Source organism: Gavialis gangeticus, unplaced genomic scaffold, assembly GCF_001723915.1.
Source record: "Gavialis gangeticus isolate Ggan-Ray unplaced genomic scaffold, GavGan_comp1, whole genome shotgun sequence".
Classification (NCBI taxonomy): Eukaryota; Metazoa; Chordata; order Crocodylia; family Gavialidae; genus Gavialis; species Gavialis gangeticus.
This window is the reverse complement of record NW_017728992.1, coordinates 102,319,095-102,337,528: the sequence shown is the minus strand read 5'-3', so window position 1 is coordinate 102,337,528 and position 18,434 is coordinate 102,319,095. Positions and strand designations below refer to the sequence as shown.

The 18,434-nt window shown below is 40.1% G+C and overlaps 1 protein-coding gene across 1 annotated transcript in view; it reads left to right on the top strand.

Moving 5' to 3' along the window:
• The window catches only part of ZNF521 (zinc finger protein 521), a 340,116-nt gene that overhangs the window by 157,955 nt on the left and 163,727 nt on the right, over positions 1–18,434 (top strand). Inside the window, exon 5 of the mRNA XM_019518872.1 lies at positions 819–883. Coding sequence (XP_019374417.1) covers positions 819–883 — 65 coding nt within the window. The remainder of the gene's footprint in view (positions 1–818; positions 884–18,434) is intronic.

Genomic DNA, 18,434 nt, shown 5'->3' with positions numbered 1-18,434 from the left:
TGGAGTGCTTCAAAATTGCTGTGATGGCATGCAGCAGTGTGCTCTGCAGTCAAGCTGCATGACAAGGGGGTCACTGAGTCTTGTAGCTTTGATCTCCTTCAGCATGGGGGGCAGCTAAGCACTCTGCCTTTGGTCTCTTGGTTCTGCAGGTGGAAAGGCATTCAAGGAATTATTGTCTCCAGGCCCAGAGCTAAAGAGAACAGTTCTTTGCATGGCTCTCAGCTTCTGGAATTTTTGAAGGACAGCCAAGTGCCCTCCTCCCACCTGAACCTGGGAAACTACAAGCCTTTTGCTCACCCCTGCCTTCCTTCCAGAGACACTCGCATTCAATCAGGAGACTGTGCCCCCACACACACATATTTTTGTTGTTGTTGTTGTTGCTGCTGCTGCTGCTGCTGCTTTCACACTTTTGACAAAACTCCCAATTTTCTCAAGCCCTGTTGTTACATGCCAGGAAATGTTCTGACTGAACTGTGGTATAGTTTCACCCATAGCCATTAGCTAGTGATTACTTGCTTCTTGATATGCCTTGTGTTTTGGCTTGAATGATTCAAAATAGGACTAATTCCAGTCTCCCTAGGATATTGTCTTCTGTATCACCGAAGAGACCAGTCTTCATGCCAGCGCAACAGAGATTTGGAATCTTAGCTTATCTCCATTGCGAGTTGGAATCCCTAGCTTTGAGTTGTGCTTACGGCAGAGTGTTAATGACAGAAAAGCAAAATACATCGAGCCAATGTACTGGCACGAAAGGTGTATTTTTAAAAAATATTTGTGAACAGCAAATTGGGGGGTTATTTTTGCAAATTATGTTGCAGACATTGATTTTTCTCTGTCTTACCACATTGTGATTACAAAGAAATTCAGCACTTTATTACCTAAGGTAAAGGGTGATATTAGTCTTTAAATGCTAGTTCCACTTTTTAATTTTCCTTTTTATTAAGGACATATTAGGTAGTCCAGTGACACCAATGCTCTAAGTAACTGATGATTAAAATGACATTCATGCAACATAACTTCAAAAATATGCAAAAATTATGATACCAAATTCTTGAAAAATTAAATATGCTTTCACTTGTTTAGATTAGCCCACCAACCAGTAGTATTTGGGGTGGCAGAAAATGCTGCAACAGCTCTATGGGAGGGAATAGAGATTTTTTTCTTTCATGAGTATGAGTAATAAAATGTGCCAATTCACATTTTGGCATGATTTCTTGACTATAGGTCCTTAATAGTGTGGAAACCCTAAACAGCATTAAACTGCTCAACTGGTCTAAGGGATGGATAAGGACACAACCTGGGTATGGAAAATGACTCCATGTGACACGTCTTTCATCAATCTCCTCACCTAACAGTTGCATTGCCACTTGGGGTAAACAACAGGGGTATGCAAAGCAGGCCCTATTCGATCCGGATTCAGCCCAAATCAGAGACAGTGATTCGATTCGTTGATCCAGATCACCTGTCCCTGATTTGATTTGTCTGAATCCAAATCTGAAGATTCAACGCTGATTGGGAGAATCAGCGATTTGGACATAGACACAGCTTTAAATGTTTTTTCTACATACCTTGAGGTACCAACATGGCTCATGAACACTGTGATGCTGAGGCAGATGGAGCACAGGAGTGTGGTGGGGGGCCCCCCACGTGCTCAGCAGTGAACCTGGAAATGGACTGGAAGTACTTCCAGGTCTGCTGGAGAGCGCACGGGAGGCCCCCCAGCTTGGCAATCAGTCATGGGGGGGGAGCCGGGGGCCCCCCCAGACCCAGGAGGCACCAGTCACTGAGTTAGTGGGGTGCAGTGGGGGGAGGGGGAGCCACGCATTCCCTGGCAGACATGGAAGTGGACCAGAAGTGCTTCTGGTCCTCTTCTGTGTCTGCTGTGTCTGGAGGGCCCCCACGCTTCTGTGGGACATTCCATGACAGCATTCACGAGCCACCAGCTACCTAGAGGTATGAACAAAAAAAATGTAAAGCTATGCCTATGTCCGAATCACTGAATATTTCTGAATATCTCCAAGTCGATTCAGGGGGGTTCCAATTTGATTTGAAGAAATTAAAGGGTCCTTTGATTCAAATCAGATTCAGAGATTTGGCCACCGAATTGGGCTGAATCTTCGCCGAATCAAATCAGGGACCAAAGCTTTGCACAGCCCTAGTAAAAAATATCTTAGCACAGGGCTGTCCAACTTCCAAGCTCCCAGGGGCTGCATGCCATGAGGGCCAAACCAGGACACCAGGAGCTCTCTGTGCTGTTCCTCACTCCTCTACCCCTTGGGTGAGGGCAGGAAGCAGCAGCGGGAGGAGGGAGGGGGAGCCTGGAGACCGGTTGCTCTTGCAGCCACAGCATGGGGGAAGCAGCTGCTGGGTGAGAGGCGGGGGGGGGCTACAATGTAACTACCCACAAGCCGCCTTGTCTTAATGTACTACATAGTGAAAAAGTATTGAAGAAAAGGGCTCTTTTAAAAAGAGAACCACAAAAGAAAAAGTAATGTCTCCCCACAAGCTGAAATACATGTTTTCAGTTAAGAATAGTAAGTTGATAACATGGTATGCTAAGTAAAGATCATGGATTGACCTCTCCCATTCCCCTAAAGGTATGTAGTCATCCTAGTTCCATTTCAAAATCTGCATTACCTCTCAGTTTCTTGAGGCTTAAAAAGATCTCTGCCTCTTCAGATGCATTGAAAACCTACCCCAAAATCTACCTTACTCCATAGATTGTATGTCCAATCAGAGGAATAGAATTGTAAACATAAAACACATGTGAAAAGTAATTTGGGGAACTCACACAGTTAGAAGTCAAAACTATTATTATAACAATAGGTTAGGTCTATTTTTTTACATAAATCTGTTTATTTTTTTTATAATGACAATATCACTTCAAAAGGTAGCTATTTAAATATGCTCTGTGGCTATTAAAATTATTTAAAACATAATAAAAAAACCATAAATTCCATTTGTTTTAATGGGAGTTTTTTTGGTTTGGAGTGTTGATCCAAGAAGTGAGAAAAATTATATAGGTATTATACCATAGATAGCACTGAAAAATCTTTTATTATACAGTAACGGATATACATGGAAAGGAAATCATTTTTTTCAGTAGAAAACAGGAGTGAAACAATCATTTGGTTTATTTGCTGATTGTCCCTACATTTGGGCTAGAAAGCTTCTATTTTCTTCTTTGCTCATGCTACATAAAGAATAGACCTACATACCTAGATCACTGATACTCTTTCATCATGTCTGCTTGATTTTTTATTCTTTAATTACTAAATGGTACCCTAACTACTGATAAATATCTCATAGTGGAGAGAAACTTGCTTGGTCTCTAAGCTTAATGAACTGTTAAGTGTTGGCTGTAGGTTTCTTGGAAGTCCCTAATGATTACTTAAGCTTTGTGCATGTTCTTAGTCTAATAGGTAGAACAATAATAGTTAAAGTTTAGAACTTCCAAAGGAAGTGTGGTCTGAACAGGGGAATGGGGACCAAAACTCAGTTCTAGGTCAAATACTGGTTGCTTCTCCATGCCAATTTCCTTATGAGTAAAATGGGGCTAATATACACGTCAAAAGGGAGGTACATTTAGTACCAACAGAAAGCACTCAGTGCGTGTCTACGCACGATGCCCTACTGCACAGTGGACTAATCTACTGTGCAGTAAAGAATCACCATCTGCATGTGCACAGCATTTACTACACAGTGAATTAGTCTACTGCACAGTTGGCTACTACCTGTAGAGGTAGTAGGTTAACCGTGCAGTATCTAATGCACAGTAGCACCTGTGTAGGCAGCTGACTGGCAGCAAATTGCTCCTGGTCAGGCCAGGCAGCAGGGGGCGGTGGAACTGTCCTCTCCCCCAGGCAGCTGCCTCCCAGTCCCGCACCCTGATCAGCATGTTAAGGCAGGGAGCTGGGAAGCAGCTGTTTGGGAGATGGGATAGTTTCCTGCCGGTCAGGGCACAGGGCTGGGAGGCAGCTGTCTTCGAGGTGGATGCGCTCCTGGAGAAAGTTTACTGCACCTTATTTTACTGTGCAGTAAGTTTATAGCACATTAATAGCACATGTAGGCATGCCCTCAGAATATGAAAAGCACTATTAAGTGCTATGTATTATTGCTTTTGTTGTTCCTCCTCAGAATATCGTCATGCTTATGTTAATGATACAGATATTGGATAGTGTAGCTTGACTTTTCTTTCTCAATGCTCAGGGCTTGTCTATATAGGGAAATTTAACTAACATAAGAATACAGCTTGTGTTACACTGCTGTATTACTCCAGGGCTGGACACATTCCAATTCCTGAAAATAAAACCTGGTCTACACTACAAAAAATTGCTATTAAGAGTTATCTTATGTTGAGACATCTTTGTTTACCTCCATGTTTCATTTTGAGAGCTGCTGGTAAAACCTGGGTTTAACCTGACATAGTCAAAATCATGCTGGTGTCATAAGTCCTGTACTGGCATTGTTTTATAGGGTACAATGCCTTCTTTTATGCTATATTACCTGTATTTAGTAGTCCTCCACAGTCTTCCTGTCTTTGTGACATTCACCACTGTCACAATTTTGAACTCTGCTGTCCAGGGTTCACCGTAGCCTGAATCTTGCCCTCATTCCTTAAAATTGCCAGTGCATTTTGGAAATACTTCTCTTTCCACTAGGCCACCCTTGCAAGTGCTTTTTGTGACCTTACTGTGGAAGTATGATACAGTATAAAGCTGTAGCTAAGGAGAGTTCAGATTTTGCATTGCAATCTGATTTAAAGAAAAACGTCCTGAATTCCCTCTGTTTGTAGAGGTAAATCGGTAGTGCAAGTCCACTGCAGAATTGCTGCAACTACTATTGCAATTCAGACATTGCAAAGGGCATGAAAGAGGTGTGGTACACAGGAATGAACAGCAGTGCTGAGCAAGAGGGAAAAGGGAGGTAAGAACTGTCAAACCAAAAGTAAGAGAGACCAACAGAAAATTGGGGCTGCCTCTTACATTTGTTGCTGCTATGCAGACCTGGATGCCATACTGAGCAGGGACCCTCACAACCATCCTGCAAGTGGCAGTGGATACCTGACACCAGCTTGAAAAGGAACCTCAGAAATGCAGACTCATGACAAGCTCATTGAGGCAAGGGTCTTGGACAATGCATCCACCACAGAGAGCCAGGTATATCTATCTGTACCTGACCCAGACAATCCAGATAGAGCATCCAAGGAAAAGGAAGTCAGGTACGTGCATTGTTGCATTCTTACTGGGTTTTTTTTACTTTGTCCATGGGCCCCAAACCTAATCCTCCCATCTCTCAGAATGGTAACTGAACATACATAGACAAAGAACCCAGGTGTTGCCTTTTGAAGTAGATTTAAGCAACATGCATTGGCACTCAGAGACAAATAAAAGAGAGAAAATAGTAAGAGAAACCCAATCCAAAACATGCATGTGGCAAGGCAGGCCACAGAATTTCTAGCAACATGAATCTGTTCACTTTTGACAGAAAAAAAATATACTGGAGCTGATATTTTAGTATGCAAATGAATAAGGTTGTAAAATGATTCTCACAAGCAATCAGTACTGGTTATTCAGATTACACGATTTTCAAGAATAAAAGTGTAAAGTAAACTTGTAATATAAATGTCAAAATGCAGTGCCTTGGTTTTCCTGTCAGAGTGCATGTCCAAAGCAAATTATTAAATGCTATACTTGGATAGAAGGATAGAGGGAGGAAGAGATGATTTGTTGCCAGCTTGAGGGGAGGCTTGGCTTTAATTGGCTTGCAGAACTGGGCAACCACCCTTTTCCATTTTTGGCATTTCAGGTTGATCTTGGTATGAATGTCCCTTTTGTCCTCTGTTACAAGCATGATAAAATTTTCAAGAAGGGCATTATTTAAGATGTATCCACGCATTTTGAGGAAGGGCTGGCTGCCTTGTCTGTCCTGCCATGGGAGACACCTTCACACATCAGTTTGCACAGAGCTTGGATGACCCTCTATGTTGTGAAGAGAGAGGCAGCATATGGGCCCACACAACCTCAAGCAGTTGTCTTCTCTCAGCCCTCAGCACCCCCATAAGTGAATATTAGCGAAAATCTCCACTGTTTTCAGAAATGTAGCCACACTGACTGCGTAATTCATATATGTACTATATGATGGTCACCCTGGCCACCATTACAATCATGAGCTTTGAAAAGTGTCTCCATGTACTCACTAAGGCAGGAAGTGTTGGCCTGTCTTGGAGAAAGTGGCTCAAAGCAAGTCTGATCTATTTAAATACTTAGGAAGATTAGATTATAATCGAATTCCTAAAATAATAAAGAAGTATTAATATTAGAATGTTGCAATTTTCCTGTTTGGTAATGCTTTATATCTCTAACAAAGTCTGTCTGTTTCTTGTTTTCTGTTAGTGGCCTAAGTTGTAGACTATATGAGAGGACCCTTTCCCACACCTATCAAAAGACTTGATCAGGAAGAAGAAATGTTCTGTGATCCTCTTGAGAGCTCTGTCCAGGGCAAACAAACAAAAGAATATAAGAGAACATATGCTGGAGGAAGGACAGAAGAGCAAGAGGTGCCTAAAGAAATTAACCCAGATATTCTGCATCTCCTCAGACAGCAAAGTGTTAAGAGCAAAAACATTCAAAAGATGTGCATTCCAGCAGCCACTGCACTGCATTGGCAATTGTCCTTGCAGTGTCTAACCCATACATACACACTCCTGCCAAGGCACTGGCATAGCTTACTGCAGTAGCCCTTTCACTGAAATTGTCTGGAAAATAAGAATTGCTACGAGCATACCTATCATTCATGTACGAGAAGTGAGCATCTGGAATGATGTTTTTACATGGTATTAATGTTTGTTGAAGTACTTTGGTTAATTAACAATAAAGTTACTTTGTGAATATCATAATTTTGTGTTTATTTTGTGACACAGAGCGCAACAGGCAGCAATTACCATATAAATACTATATGGCTTGCTTATATCCAGTTTAGTCCTCCTAATGTATCCACTCAGCTAAACAAATGCACCTTCAAGTCACCCTGCATCTGCTCAGATGATAGTTACTTCTTTACTTATTGTCTTCATTTTCTTCTCCTTGGTGTTCTCATTTTTACTGCTGCATAGACTGTCTGTGTTAACTTGGAGTTATTGAAGTTCTTCTACAAATAAAGAAGAATCAGGCGCCCTGTCTCTGAAACAGTAACAGGAACTCTGTTGGTCTACTCTGCACCCTTTTTGTGAAGGTGAAATGGTAGTGAGATACAAACTGCTGCAAAATAGACCAAAGGGACCTGTGGATTTTTTTTGAAGTGGTATGTAAAGAGAAATAATTGGATGAAATAGAAGGAGAAGCAGTACTTTTACTCCAAGTCCCATAATTTTTGAAGAGGAAAGGCGGTATCCCACAATTTGCTGCCAAAATACTGAATAACCAGTGTGTCACATGGCAGTTTTGGGGAAGCCAGGATGCCAATTTTCAATGCAAAATTTATGTTGCTACAGTCTCTTGCTGTGAGGTTACGTTGCACCAATAAAGACAGCTAAAACTGTGCATAGTCTGTCTTCAGTGTAAGCAGCTGTATCCCTGCTCAAGGCAAAGGTGATTCTGCCTTGAGCAAGGTGTTGAACTAGAGAACTTACTGACATCTCCTCCAGCCTTACTTTTCTATGATAAATACTACCAGTAAAACTTTCTACAATAGACATGGCTTGAGAATGAGGAGTTACACCAATATATTTAAAGTGGTATAATTTACCAATAAGTTTCCCAGTGTAGTGTGCCATTTTAAGACCCTGAACCTACAAACAGACTAGCACAAGCCTATGTTTATACTCATATAATGAGTTTCATTGGTCTCCACCAATGCAGAGCTAATTGTGTGATTAGGATCTAAGGGGCTTGATCCTACTTCTAAGGTTTCAATGAAGATTAGGTTCTTATGCATTTATGATGTATTCTTGTTTCTACATTAATATTAACATTGCATTCTTAGTGCTATTCAGTAAAATGTAGGATGGTGTCCATAACCTGAAGGAATAACTATCAAGATTATAATGTGTAGGTAAGGTCAGGAAAAGTTCCACAGCTTTAGAGTTTGTGTTGTGAAGAAAAGTCAATATGATTTTTCATGTATTGGTTTATATGCATTAAGAAGATACTATAGCAGTGCTTAAAATAAAAAGTTTTTCTGGTGGAGTAGAAAATATCAGACAGCCCTAAATTTTTCTCTTTTTTTTGGTTCAACTCCTGAAAGCTTTTACCCAATTTACCAAAGAAGGAAGTGACAAAAGAATTCTTCTGTGAGTTGTACTTGTGAAATACTAACTTCACTGGCGTACAGCTGTGACTGCTTGGCGGTGGAGACAGTGGATGGCTAAATAGAGTGGTCTCAAAAATAACTTTTAAAAAGTACCTTTTTGCTCAATATACTGGCTTCCTACATGTGTTCGAGCTTCCATGTAGATCATACTTTACTAGCATGTGCATAATCAAGAGAATTGTCAGGCAAATCTGATCGTATCATCTTTATTATAAGCAGTGAATGGCCTGATCTTGTGTGATGTAACAACTTTTATTGACTTGCCAGCATCTCTTGTTGATTCCTCAAATGGCAGCCATCCTAAAGATGAAGTTCAGGCTAAGGAAGCAGGCGGAGTCAGGGGTAGGGATGGAGATTTTACTACTAGGTAGAGCCCATTTCAGATTATCTACACTGCTCAGCGTTTATCAGTTTTAGTGATGAGGATCTTATTTGATGCTTTCCTCATTCAGGATCAAGCCCAGCACAGAAAGGCAAAGGGAGCATCTTAGTTTTTCAGATCACAGACTGAGTTTATAGTGCAAGAAGTTAATTTCTGTTTATATTAGTAAACTATTCAAATTTTCTATGATATAACTCAGAGAGAATAAAGAGAGAACAATATGACATGGTTTTATACTTGCATTTCTGACAAGAATGACACTTTAATATTGCATTTTCAAAGGAATAGAGATCTAAGGGACTAGAGAACCACAAAAGGAGAAGGCTGTAGATTTAAAAATACTGCAGGATGTGGTACTTCCTATATAAGGATGTGTCCTTGTGAGCCAATGTTTAAGAGCATGAAGGGATTACAACTGAGTCATGAAAAAGGAGTGATTATGCAAAGTAAGTATACAAAAAATTCAGGAATCTGCAGTGCAAAGGGCAAAAGACAGAAAACAGCAAATGGTAGAAACGAGTCTAGAGGTAGACTAGAAAAAGGCCACATAGCAGGAACAGTCCTGGGTCTGTCTGAATATTTGGTACATAGTGTAGGTACATGTAATTATGAAGGAAGAAATTAGGAAATAGATTTTTTTTTATTGTTCAGCTTGTTGATTTGATATAGTCTTTTATATTTTCACTCTTGCCTCTAAAGTTAGGACAGAAACATTTAAAATCATGTAGAAAATGCCATTAAAAACACTTAAAATATGCTAATTAAAAGTACTTTGTTAACACCTGGAATAGCTAACAATTAGTTCAAGAAAAAATAAGTTGACAGTGCTCCATAAATAAGATAAGTGGCTATGTATTCAGTGAAACTGTCTGACTGCTTAGTTCTCCGAGAGTTTAAGTTTGACAAAATTAGCATGCAGGAAGATAGAAAAGAAATTCTCATATAAGGTAACATCAAGATTAATATGAACTGTGATAAAGAATGAATAAGTAGACAAAAGTTATTCAGAATATGGACCATGTTTGTGTATGTGCCTTGTGCTAGACTGAGACAGTTCTTAATGTTTAACAAAAATAATGCTGTGAAGAATCAGGTAACATCTTTGTGCAGTTTCCTACTTGCAAATGGGTCTTGTGCAGCATGTAGACCCAACTTAAAGTCTCATAGGCTGCGTCCAGATGAGCGTGGCTGTGACATACTGCACATTCAGTTCTCCATGCTGCAAGGGAGCAGCACAGTGTGTCAGGGTTTTTTACCCCTAGATATCCAGCGGTCAAAACCCACGCAAAAAAATGTGGAGCAGCACATGTGGCAAGCAGCATGTGCTGCCCAAAGCTGGAGCTTGGCTGGCCGGAGCCACACTGCTGCCGGCCAGGCTGTGCATGGCAGGATCACAGCTGCTGCAGCCCTGGGAGACCTCCAGGACCCCAGGTAAGGCCGCTGGGGCCAGCCTCCCCTACCCCACCCAGGGTAACTTTCCATGCACCAGAGGCCATGTGACACAGGTGTTACCAGGGGGCAGCTAGCAGAGGCACAAAGTGCACTGTCGCTAGTTGTCCCCTGGGAACCAAACATCCATGCACATCTGGATGCAGCCATATGGTTTGTTGCATCTGGGAAGCAATATATGTATAGTGATAAGTCTTCAGCTACTGGGTAGATACAATGCTAGCTAGGCTAGCCCCATGTTCTTGGACTGTGTTGAACAAGAGAAGTGGAAGAGAACTGTAAGGCTCAGTGAAGAGACATGAGTGGGTTAAAGAGCAAGTCAGTGATAAACTGTTTTAGGTGGGAAATGTCCTAGGGAAGAAGTAAGCATGCAGGTTTATAAAGTAAAGAATATTGTCGGAAGGAGAGAGCCAAAAACTATAGCAATTAGAGAAGCGTGCATCCTTTTAAACAAAAGATGGAGAGTAAAGGCAAGGTTATGTTAGAAATTGTAAGGCATTTCAGAGGTGGTTTATATACAAAATAAAGAATATTTGAAAAAGACACTAGGAGGTCTAAGAGGGTATAGAGAATGAAAGAAAAAAAGGTTGATAAATAGAGTTCTTTGTCTTACGGCTCCTAACGCAAAGATAGGGGACTGATGTTGTAAATAGACATACCCTTTTGGAAAAAAAAAAGGAATCGAAGTGAATTAGATGCAAAGTAAAGGAATGAAATATCTGGCAGGTGTCAGAGTTCCAAAATAGGAAAAAGATCCATGTTAACGCTCTTTCAGAAACTAGCCAAAGATAAAAGGAAACATTAACCAGATGTATTTGCAGTCTTTTTGGAAAGTGAACAGGTATCAATGGACAAGGAAAAGGCTCCTGTTAACAGACATTTAACAGGAGATGTAAGGATTATAAGGAAATTATAGGTTTGTGAGCTTGATTTAAACAGTGGGGGAAGATGAGAGAAAGCCTAATCAAAGGCATAATAGAAGAACACCTAGAAAGTTTGGATTTAATGAAGGCTAGAGAGCACAGATTCACAAAAGAGGGATCATGCCTAAAATTTTTGATCGGATATTTTGAGCAAGTAACCACCAGTACTAACAGAGAAAGGCATGAACATAATTTACCAGGATTTTAGAAAAGCTTTTCAAACAGCACAGCACAAAAGGCTAATCTGTAGGGTGAGTAAGTATGGCACAGGGAGATGTACTTTATTTGATTAAAACAACCTAACTTAGATATGGAAGGCATAGGAGACTTGTGAATTGAAGCAGTTTAGGTTGGTGAGATGTGAATTATAGAATGCTTTATGAATCATTATTTGCAGCAGATTTTGTTGAATTTATGCAGCATATCAGTAGTACACAGAAGAAAGAATAAGTAGAAAATGATGAAATTTACTGGTAGTACAAAGCAGGAGAACTGTCAGTACAAAATAGGCAGGTGATAAAACTCTGAATGACTTTGACAAGGAGGTGGAGCTTGAAGGAAGTATATACTGTACCCTGGATAGTTACAGGGCACAGAGCACTCCACTGAAGGATCTGGTGTACTTGTGAGTAGAACTGTAAATCCTCAAGCACCATATTTATTAGCTGTTTTGTTTTTAAAAGCAAATAAAATCTGGAACGCAGAGATATGGAGTATTGATTGGAAGATATCTGTTCCAACACTATGTAAAGAAACAGCAAAGCCCCATTTAAAATAGTGTGCACAGTTTGGACTCCTTTATAACAATGAAATTCTGATAATTGCAGACTTACAGCAGAGGATGAAGACAGTAGCAGAATGGCTTGATTATTCAGAAGGTTGGAGGAATGTACATATATGTTCTTTCTAGAATGAGGGCCCAATCCAAACCTCAATGCAATAAGTGAGAGTTTTACTTTCTAAAAGGCCTTGGATGAGGCCATAATATGCAAATTGGTTGAAGATAGTGAAGACAGATGCCCTTGTCAATTACAGAACTTCCTCTGTTAGAAGATCCTTATGTTTCTAACGCTGCCTTCCTCCCTGGATCCCACCCTGAACTTTATTTACTCACACTGGATCATGCAGGTTACCAGATTTCCAAGACCATGTTTAAAGAGAGGGAGAAGTACATTTAAAAAATTAAATAAATGAGCTTGATGTTACAAGAATGTAAATCTGTGCAAGACCATTTATTTGACCGTAGTAAAGCTACAGGTCCAACTGGAAAAATATCATGCAGCCCATGATATTTGTCAGAACTTATCTAAATGCTTAAGTTTAGTTCTTTTTGCAAATGTCCCAGTAAAGTTTGGGTTTCAACCATCATTCCCTCCACCCACCGTAGAAAACCCAAGCAGTTTCTATAATCTTGCTCATCAAATTCAAATTCAGCATATAGAAAAGGCACCATATCCATTAGGTACTTCACTGTGGTGTGTAGCAGAGCGGGTTTTTGTTGAAAGATTGCTAGGAGCTGGTGAGGGAAACCAGTGTTGATTCCATGAGAAGGTAAAGCAAAGACTTCATTAGGAATTAAAGGAAGTTCATGAGCTGAACATAAAACAATCCCACGTTCCCTCCCTGATGTGAGGAACAAATCCTTGGAAGTCATTACAACCTGGTACACTTCAGAGCAGCGGTTGTCACCCTTTTTGGCTGTGGACTGGAGTGACCCATTTTGGATTGGAGGTGGGCAGGTGGGCACTAGGACTCAGGTGCTACCATCACCACCTTTCCTAGTGGTGACAGGGGAAAGCACCCTCAGTCAGTGCTTATCCCCACAATGGCACAGGAAAGCAACTGCTGCCACAGCCCTCCCCACACCCCTACCAAATACTACCAAAGCCCCATGACCATGAGCCAGATCAAATAGCTCCATAGGCTAGATCTGGCCCATGAGCCATAGGTTGCCAATTCCTGGTTTGGAGCAAACCTTAAGGCCACTCTGCTTGGTCCAAATGCTGTATTTGCTTCATATTCAACTATTCATAATGTTGATTAGTGATATGAAGCTCCTTTATCTAGTCCCCTCACCTGTGCAGAATACTACTCTGGGGCAGATAAGGCTCTCATCTGTTTTTGGTTCAAAAAAGGGGAACTAAACTCTCTCTCTGTTGTATTTGGCTACCAAGACTTTGACTTACAACTAAAATTTTGCATAGTGTTGTCTGAATTTTATTTGTACTTGCAGCACTGTGGTTTAACATGGCTTTCATAAGGCTTATATGTAAAACAACTCTGTCACCAACTTGTGGACTTTCAGGGTGGAATTTTCAAAAGTGTTGAACATCAGCCTAACTCCATGATGTCAGTTTGAGCTTCACAATTGTTCCTTTGAAAAGTCCCACTCCTTACCATTTCTAAATTTATGAAAACCAGTTTCTAAAACCAAATAAGGTTTTTTTGATATGTTAAATGACATATTATTTATTAAATGAATATGTATTAACAAGAACACTTGTCTTTGTAAGGGGCTCATATCTGAACAGCCACTGAGCATCTCAATGGAAGTGTATCTGAAACACAAATATATTTAAAATTGTGTTCTGAAAAGGGAAAACTGCCTCATTAAAAAGTCTTATGCAAAGAGATATTCTGAAAAGAAGGAATTTTTTAGAGCTACACCCAATCACTGCCAGCAAATAAAGAAAAAAAATGAAGCAACTCTCTCTTCATCCTCAAAATTGGAAAAAAATCTAAAAATACAGGCATTAATTTTTACTTAAGAGTAAATAAAAGCCACTTTAAGACCAAAATAATGATGATTTTCTTCTTCTTGCCTTTGTTATATTTTTATACCATTTAAAGATACTTGGAAAATAGAGGGGGAAGGAGTATTCCTGACCGGCCATGTACAGGCATTCAGTTTCTACCAGGAGAATCCCCATTATCCCGGTAGAAACCAAAAGTCTGTATACATTCAGGCTTTTTCTCCTGGACTTGAAATGGCAGTTCCACGACAAAAAAACAGAAATATAGTTTACTAGAATCAGGTTGAAGTTGACTGGGGAGACTTTCTCTTGTAGGGAATGAATGATTATATACTTTTCCCTGGCTTACCTCCTCTTAGTTGTCAGGAACTAGGAGCTGGAAGAAAGGCTTCTGTGGCTTTCTGAGACTGGGAGTCACTCCAGCCTGGAGAAGGCACAGAGGGCAGCTTCTGTAGACTGGGAGTGGAGGAGCAGCTGCCAACCACTTCCTGTCAGCTCCTCATACATTGAGGTCCCTAGTGTGAGAAGAAGGCTTTGCCTTGCTGCTTCCTTCATTTGGGCACCAAGGGATGGGCAGGGACAGGAGTGCCACCATCCCCCTGCATGGTTCTAACACTGGATCCCCATGTGAGAAGTGGGCTAGAGGCTTTACCCTGTTGCTCTCCTCTCTCCCCAAACCAGTCCAGAAGGGAAGGGGAGTAGCCACCACTGATACCTGCCTCTTCCCCAGCCTGGGGAACAAGCTGGGGGCTTTGCCCCAGTGCTCCGTTTCATTCCCAGACACTGGGAGTGGAGTGGAGAAGGCTGCTCCCTATCTGTTTGCCTGATTCTAGCCTGGGGAAGATGCAGGAATGATTTCCTCACTGCTGCCCACAGTCTCTGGGCAGAGTAGACCAATCACTGCTCTCCGTGTCTTCTCAGGACCTGGATCACTCTGAACTCAGAAAGACACAGAGAGCAGGGGAGAGGGACAGCTGCAGGCTGAAAGCTCCATCTCCCAAAAAGATTTCTACTGCTGGAAATTTTCATGGCCTTTGTTTTCTTTATCTTAATTTAATTTCACTTATTTTTCTCAACATGCCATAAGAAGAAAAGACTAAAAATCAATAGTATGTGTTGATATTTTTTTGTTGTCTGGAGGGACAAATTAACGGCATTGCCTACCTTCCTCTCATTTTGTCTGCCATTATACCACTTGACCAGACCACTTTGCAAATAGCTAAAAAAGACCCAAGAGTTTCAGGTGGCTTTTTCACTTATGACCTAATCCTTCAGACTTTGAAGTTAATGAAAGTTTTTCCTTTCTATTAATTACAGTGAGAACAGGATTCGGCCTTTTGTAATGAAAATATTAAAAGAATGGAAATACGTAGGTGGTGTTTGCTCAACATAGAATGAAAACAACTGTTGTTGATCACTTAAAACCTAGGCTCATTGGCTGCTTACAGATGTGGAAACACCTCCCCCCCCATGGCACTTTAAGCTCAGAGTGCAGCGCATGCCCAAAAGAGACATTGCATTAGTTGGACCCGCTTCACTCAACATCTGTATAGATCAGGCGCTTTAGTGGGGATTTTGGGGCACTTTTATCTAATAGATAATTGAATCAGCTGTTATATGAAAGTGCCAAAAGCCTGCTGAAGCGCCCAATTATACAGATGCTCTGGAGCCGGATCGAACTAACACGCTGCCTCTTCTGGTAAAGCATTGGGTTTTTTTCCATGACTGTTGGTGCCCATTGATGCACAAATTTAGACCCTTTGAGATAAGAGAACATTGAGTTAATAAAAGTTGATGGTAACATTTTAGAAAATGTTTGGAATCTAAAATGAGCCACTGTTTGATCTAGCAGCAGTGACAAAAGCATTCTTTCCTTTTTGAAAGAAAAGGAAACATTTTTGTGATTCTGCAAATATGTCAGATCGTTTTGAAGAGGCTTGTAAGTGCTGGGATATTATTGGTTTTTGTTGTCAGAATATTTCATTTTTTTTATCATTAGGCTCCAAAAAGAAAAAAAACAACTGGTATGTTTTGTCATCATATTCATCAGTCATAATTTTTGTAGGCAATTCTTGACACACTCCCTGTTTTACTGTGCTAACAAGAGAAAAGACCAGCCATTAAGTTTATGTTTCTTTGTTTTTGAACAAAGTCACATATCAGGAATAATGCTAGAGGTATGCTAATAAACAATATATAATGCTGGTCATCTGGGAGTAAGAAATATTTTCTAACTAGTTCTAAAGGGAAACAATGTTTAAAAAAAACGATTGTTATTTATGCAATATGTGTTGTTCTGTATGTCAGCATCAAAAGCATCTTGTAAAGTGCTCAACATGATAAATCTTTGATCCTGATTGTCATTATTTAAAGGCTTATGATAGATTTAGATGTACTACACCATATTCACATTACCTACATAATAGTAAGTTTTTGGACTGCATCTGCATTTCTACCGATGATTTTGGTATGCCACTACATACAGTCATAAAAAAGGAAAAATTATTCGAGCTCCTTAAACTGCAGACCTTTCAGGTTTTATTTATCAAATTGAATTCAAGCCAGATTTGTTTTCTAAGCTGTGATGATTTCATTTATCCATGCAAGGCTTTGACTCTGTTAAACTGCATGAAACAAAAGTTGGTTTAAATAAAAAAATCAGTAAAGAGATCTGTTCTTTCCATGAAAAAATCAGCAAAGAATGTTTTGTTACTGTCTTTGAAAAAACGAAAATAGTCACTAATGGCTTCCATTCCTGAATTTTAAACAAAAAGCCATTTTTTAAGATAACCCTGTAAGCACACTTTATTTTGGGCCTGATTTCAATTATTCAGGGAGTTTTACATTTAGTTTATACCAAAAAAAGGCTTAGATTGGAAAACCCTTTGCATTTCTGTGAGGTAGCTTCTGCAGGGTAGGCACAAACTGAAGCTTATTATCTCTATTCAGCAAATGCTAGCCTAGAAATGACACGGGGTTGCCTTCACGTACTGGTCTCTGAGTATATTCGCTTTGAGAAAAAAGGTGTTTTTAAAATGTGAGAAGTAACACTTGGTGGCTAACATGTTTCAAAACCCAGATATAGAGTCACAGACAATTAGGGTTGGAAGGGAACTCAGAAGGTCATGTAGTTCAACCTGGTGCTCAAAGCAGGACCATCCCCAGTTATATGATCCCAACCAAGGCTTTGTCTACCCAGATCTTAAACCTATAAGGATAGAGATTTCACAACCTATCTGGGTAACCTGTTGCTTTACTACCCTCCTAATGAGTGAGAGAGTTTTTCTGAATATCTAACCTAAACTTCCTTTGCTGAAATATGAGACCATGTCTTCTTGTTCTGTTATCTGACAGACAAAATTGTAGTTGCCTATTAGGTTGAAGTTACATGTTACACATAGGCCATACTAAAGTCACTTAAGACATGACTCTCTACACATCAAAGCTCATTAACTTGTGCTAACTATTGTTTGAGCATCTCAGAGTTATGCCACTTCAGGCAGGGGTTAACTCTAAGCTGTGCTACCCAGCTAATGTTAAGGTAACTTCAGTTTGTTCCATGGAGATAAACGATGCACAGTCCTCCAGCATCCCAGGATGCACTGCTCCCACTTCTTCCCTGCCCTGCTCATAGCAGGGATAAAGCCCAGGTGTTCTGGCTCCTAATCATGACCTAGTTTCCAGCCCTCTAGTGGCAAGTCAGAGCTGTGCAGGGAAGAAACAGTATGAACCCTTAATGTGTTACTGCTCACAGCAGATTCTAACTAACACTTCTTAACATTCCACAGATTTGGTGTGGTCTAAATGTAATGTGTAACTTCACCCTAATTATTTGGTCCAGATGAACCCTTGTTTCTATCCAGGCAACACATGTTAATATTTCAATTAGCTTTCTCTATGCCAGCCTTTTGAAATGTATTAATAATCAAATGTTATCTGTCACATCTTAAAAGCTACTCTTTCCCTACTCAGTAACATTTACAAAGCTTGATGAGGAAATTTGGGGTCTTGCCTTACATTCTTTGCACACACAAAAGCAATACTGAGATCTTCAGAATTGCAACCTTGAGTGTTTGGGTTCAAATGTATGTTTGAGTAATTTCATACCTGTGAGGAATCTCACTGCATGCTTAGCAGTTTTCAGGTTCCGTTTTCAGGTTTGTAAGCTTCAGCTTACAAAAACACAAATTTGTTGATCATCCAGAGATTTCATAGTTAGCGTTAATTTTGAGCAGAATTTCAGAACAGTTCATTTGCAATGGAACAGCACATCTTTAAAAGGTGCGATTTATGATGCCAAGCCCTTAACTATTTTGTATCAAGAAAGATGAGTTGCCCGAATGAAATCAGATTTTTAGGACGCGGCTGCTTAAGCTGTTTATATTTCCTGGACAAGTGAAATGTTATAGAGAGATGTAAAATACTGTATTATTTTTAGAAGACACTGGAATACAAGTGAAAGTCTTAACATAAAAGACCAGATTATAATCCTGTATTTCTTTAAACCTAATGAAATCTGATCTGATATGCACTGTCTAGAGATGTAAATATTACAAAAGTCAGGGCCCAGTCTACTTTGACAAATGTCATAGATTTCATAGACATTAGGGCTGGAAG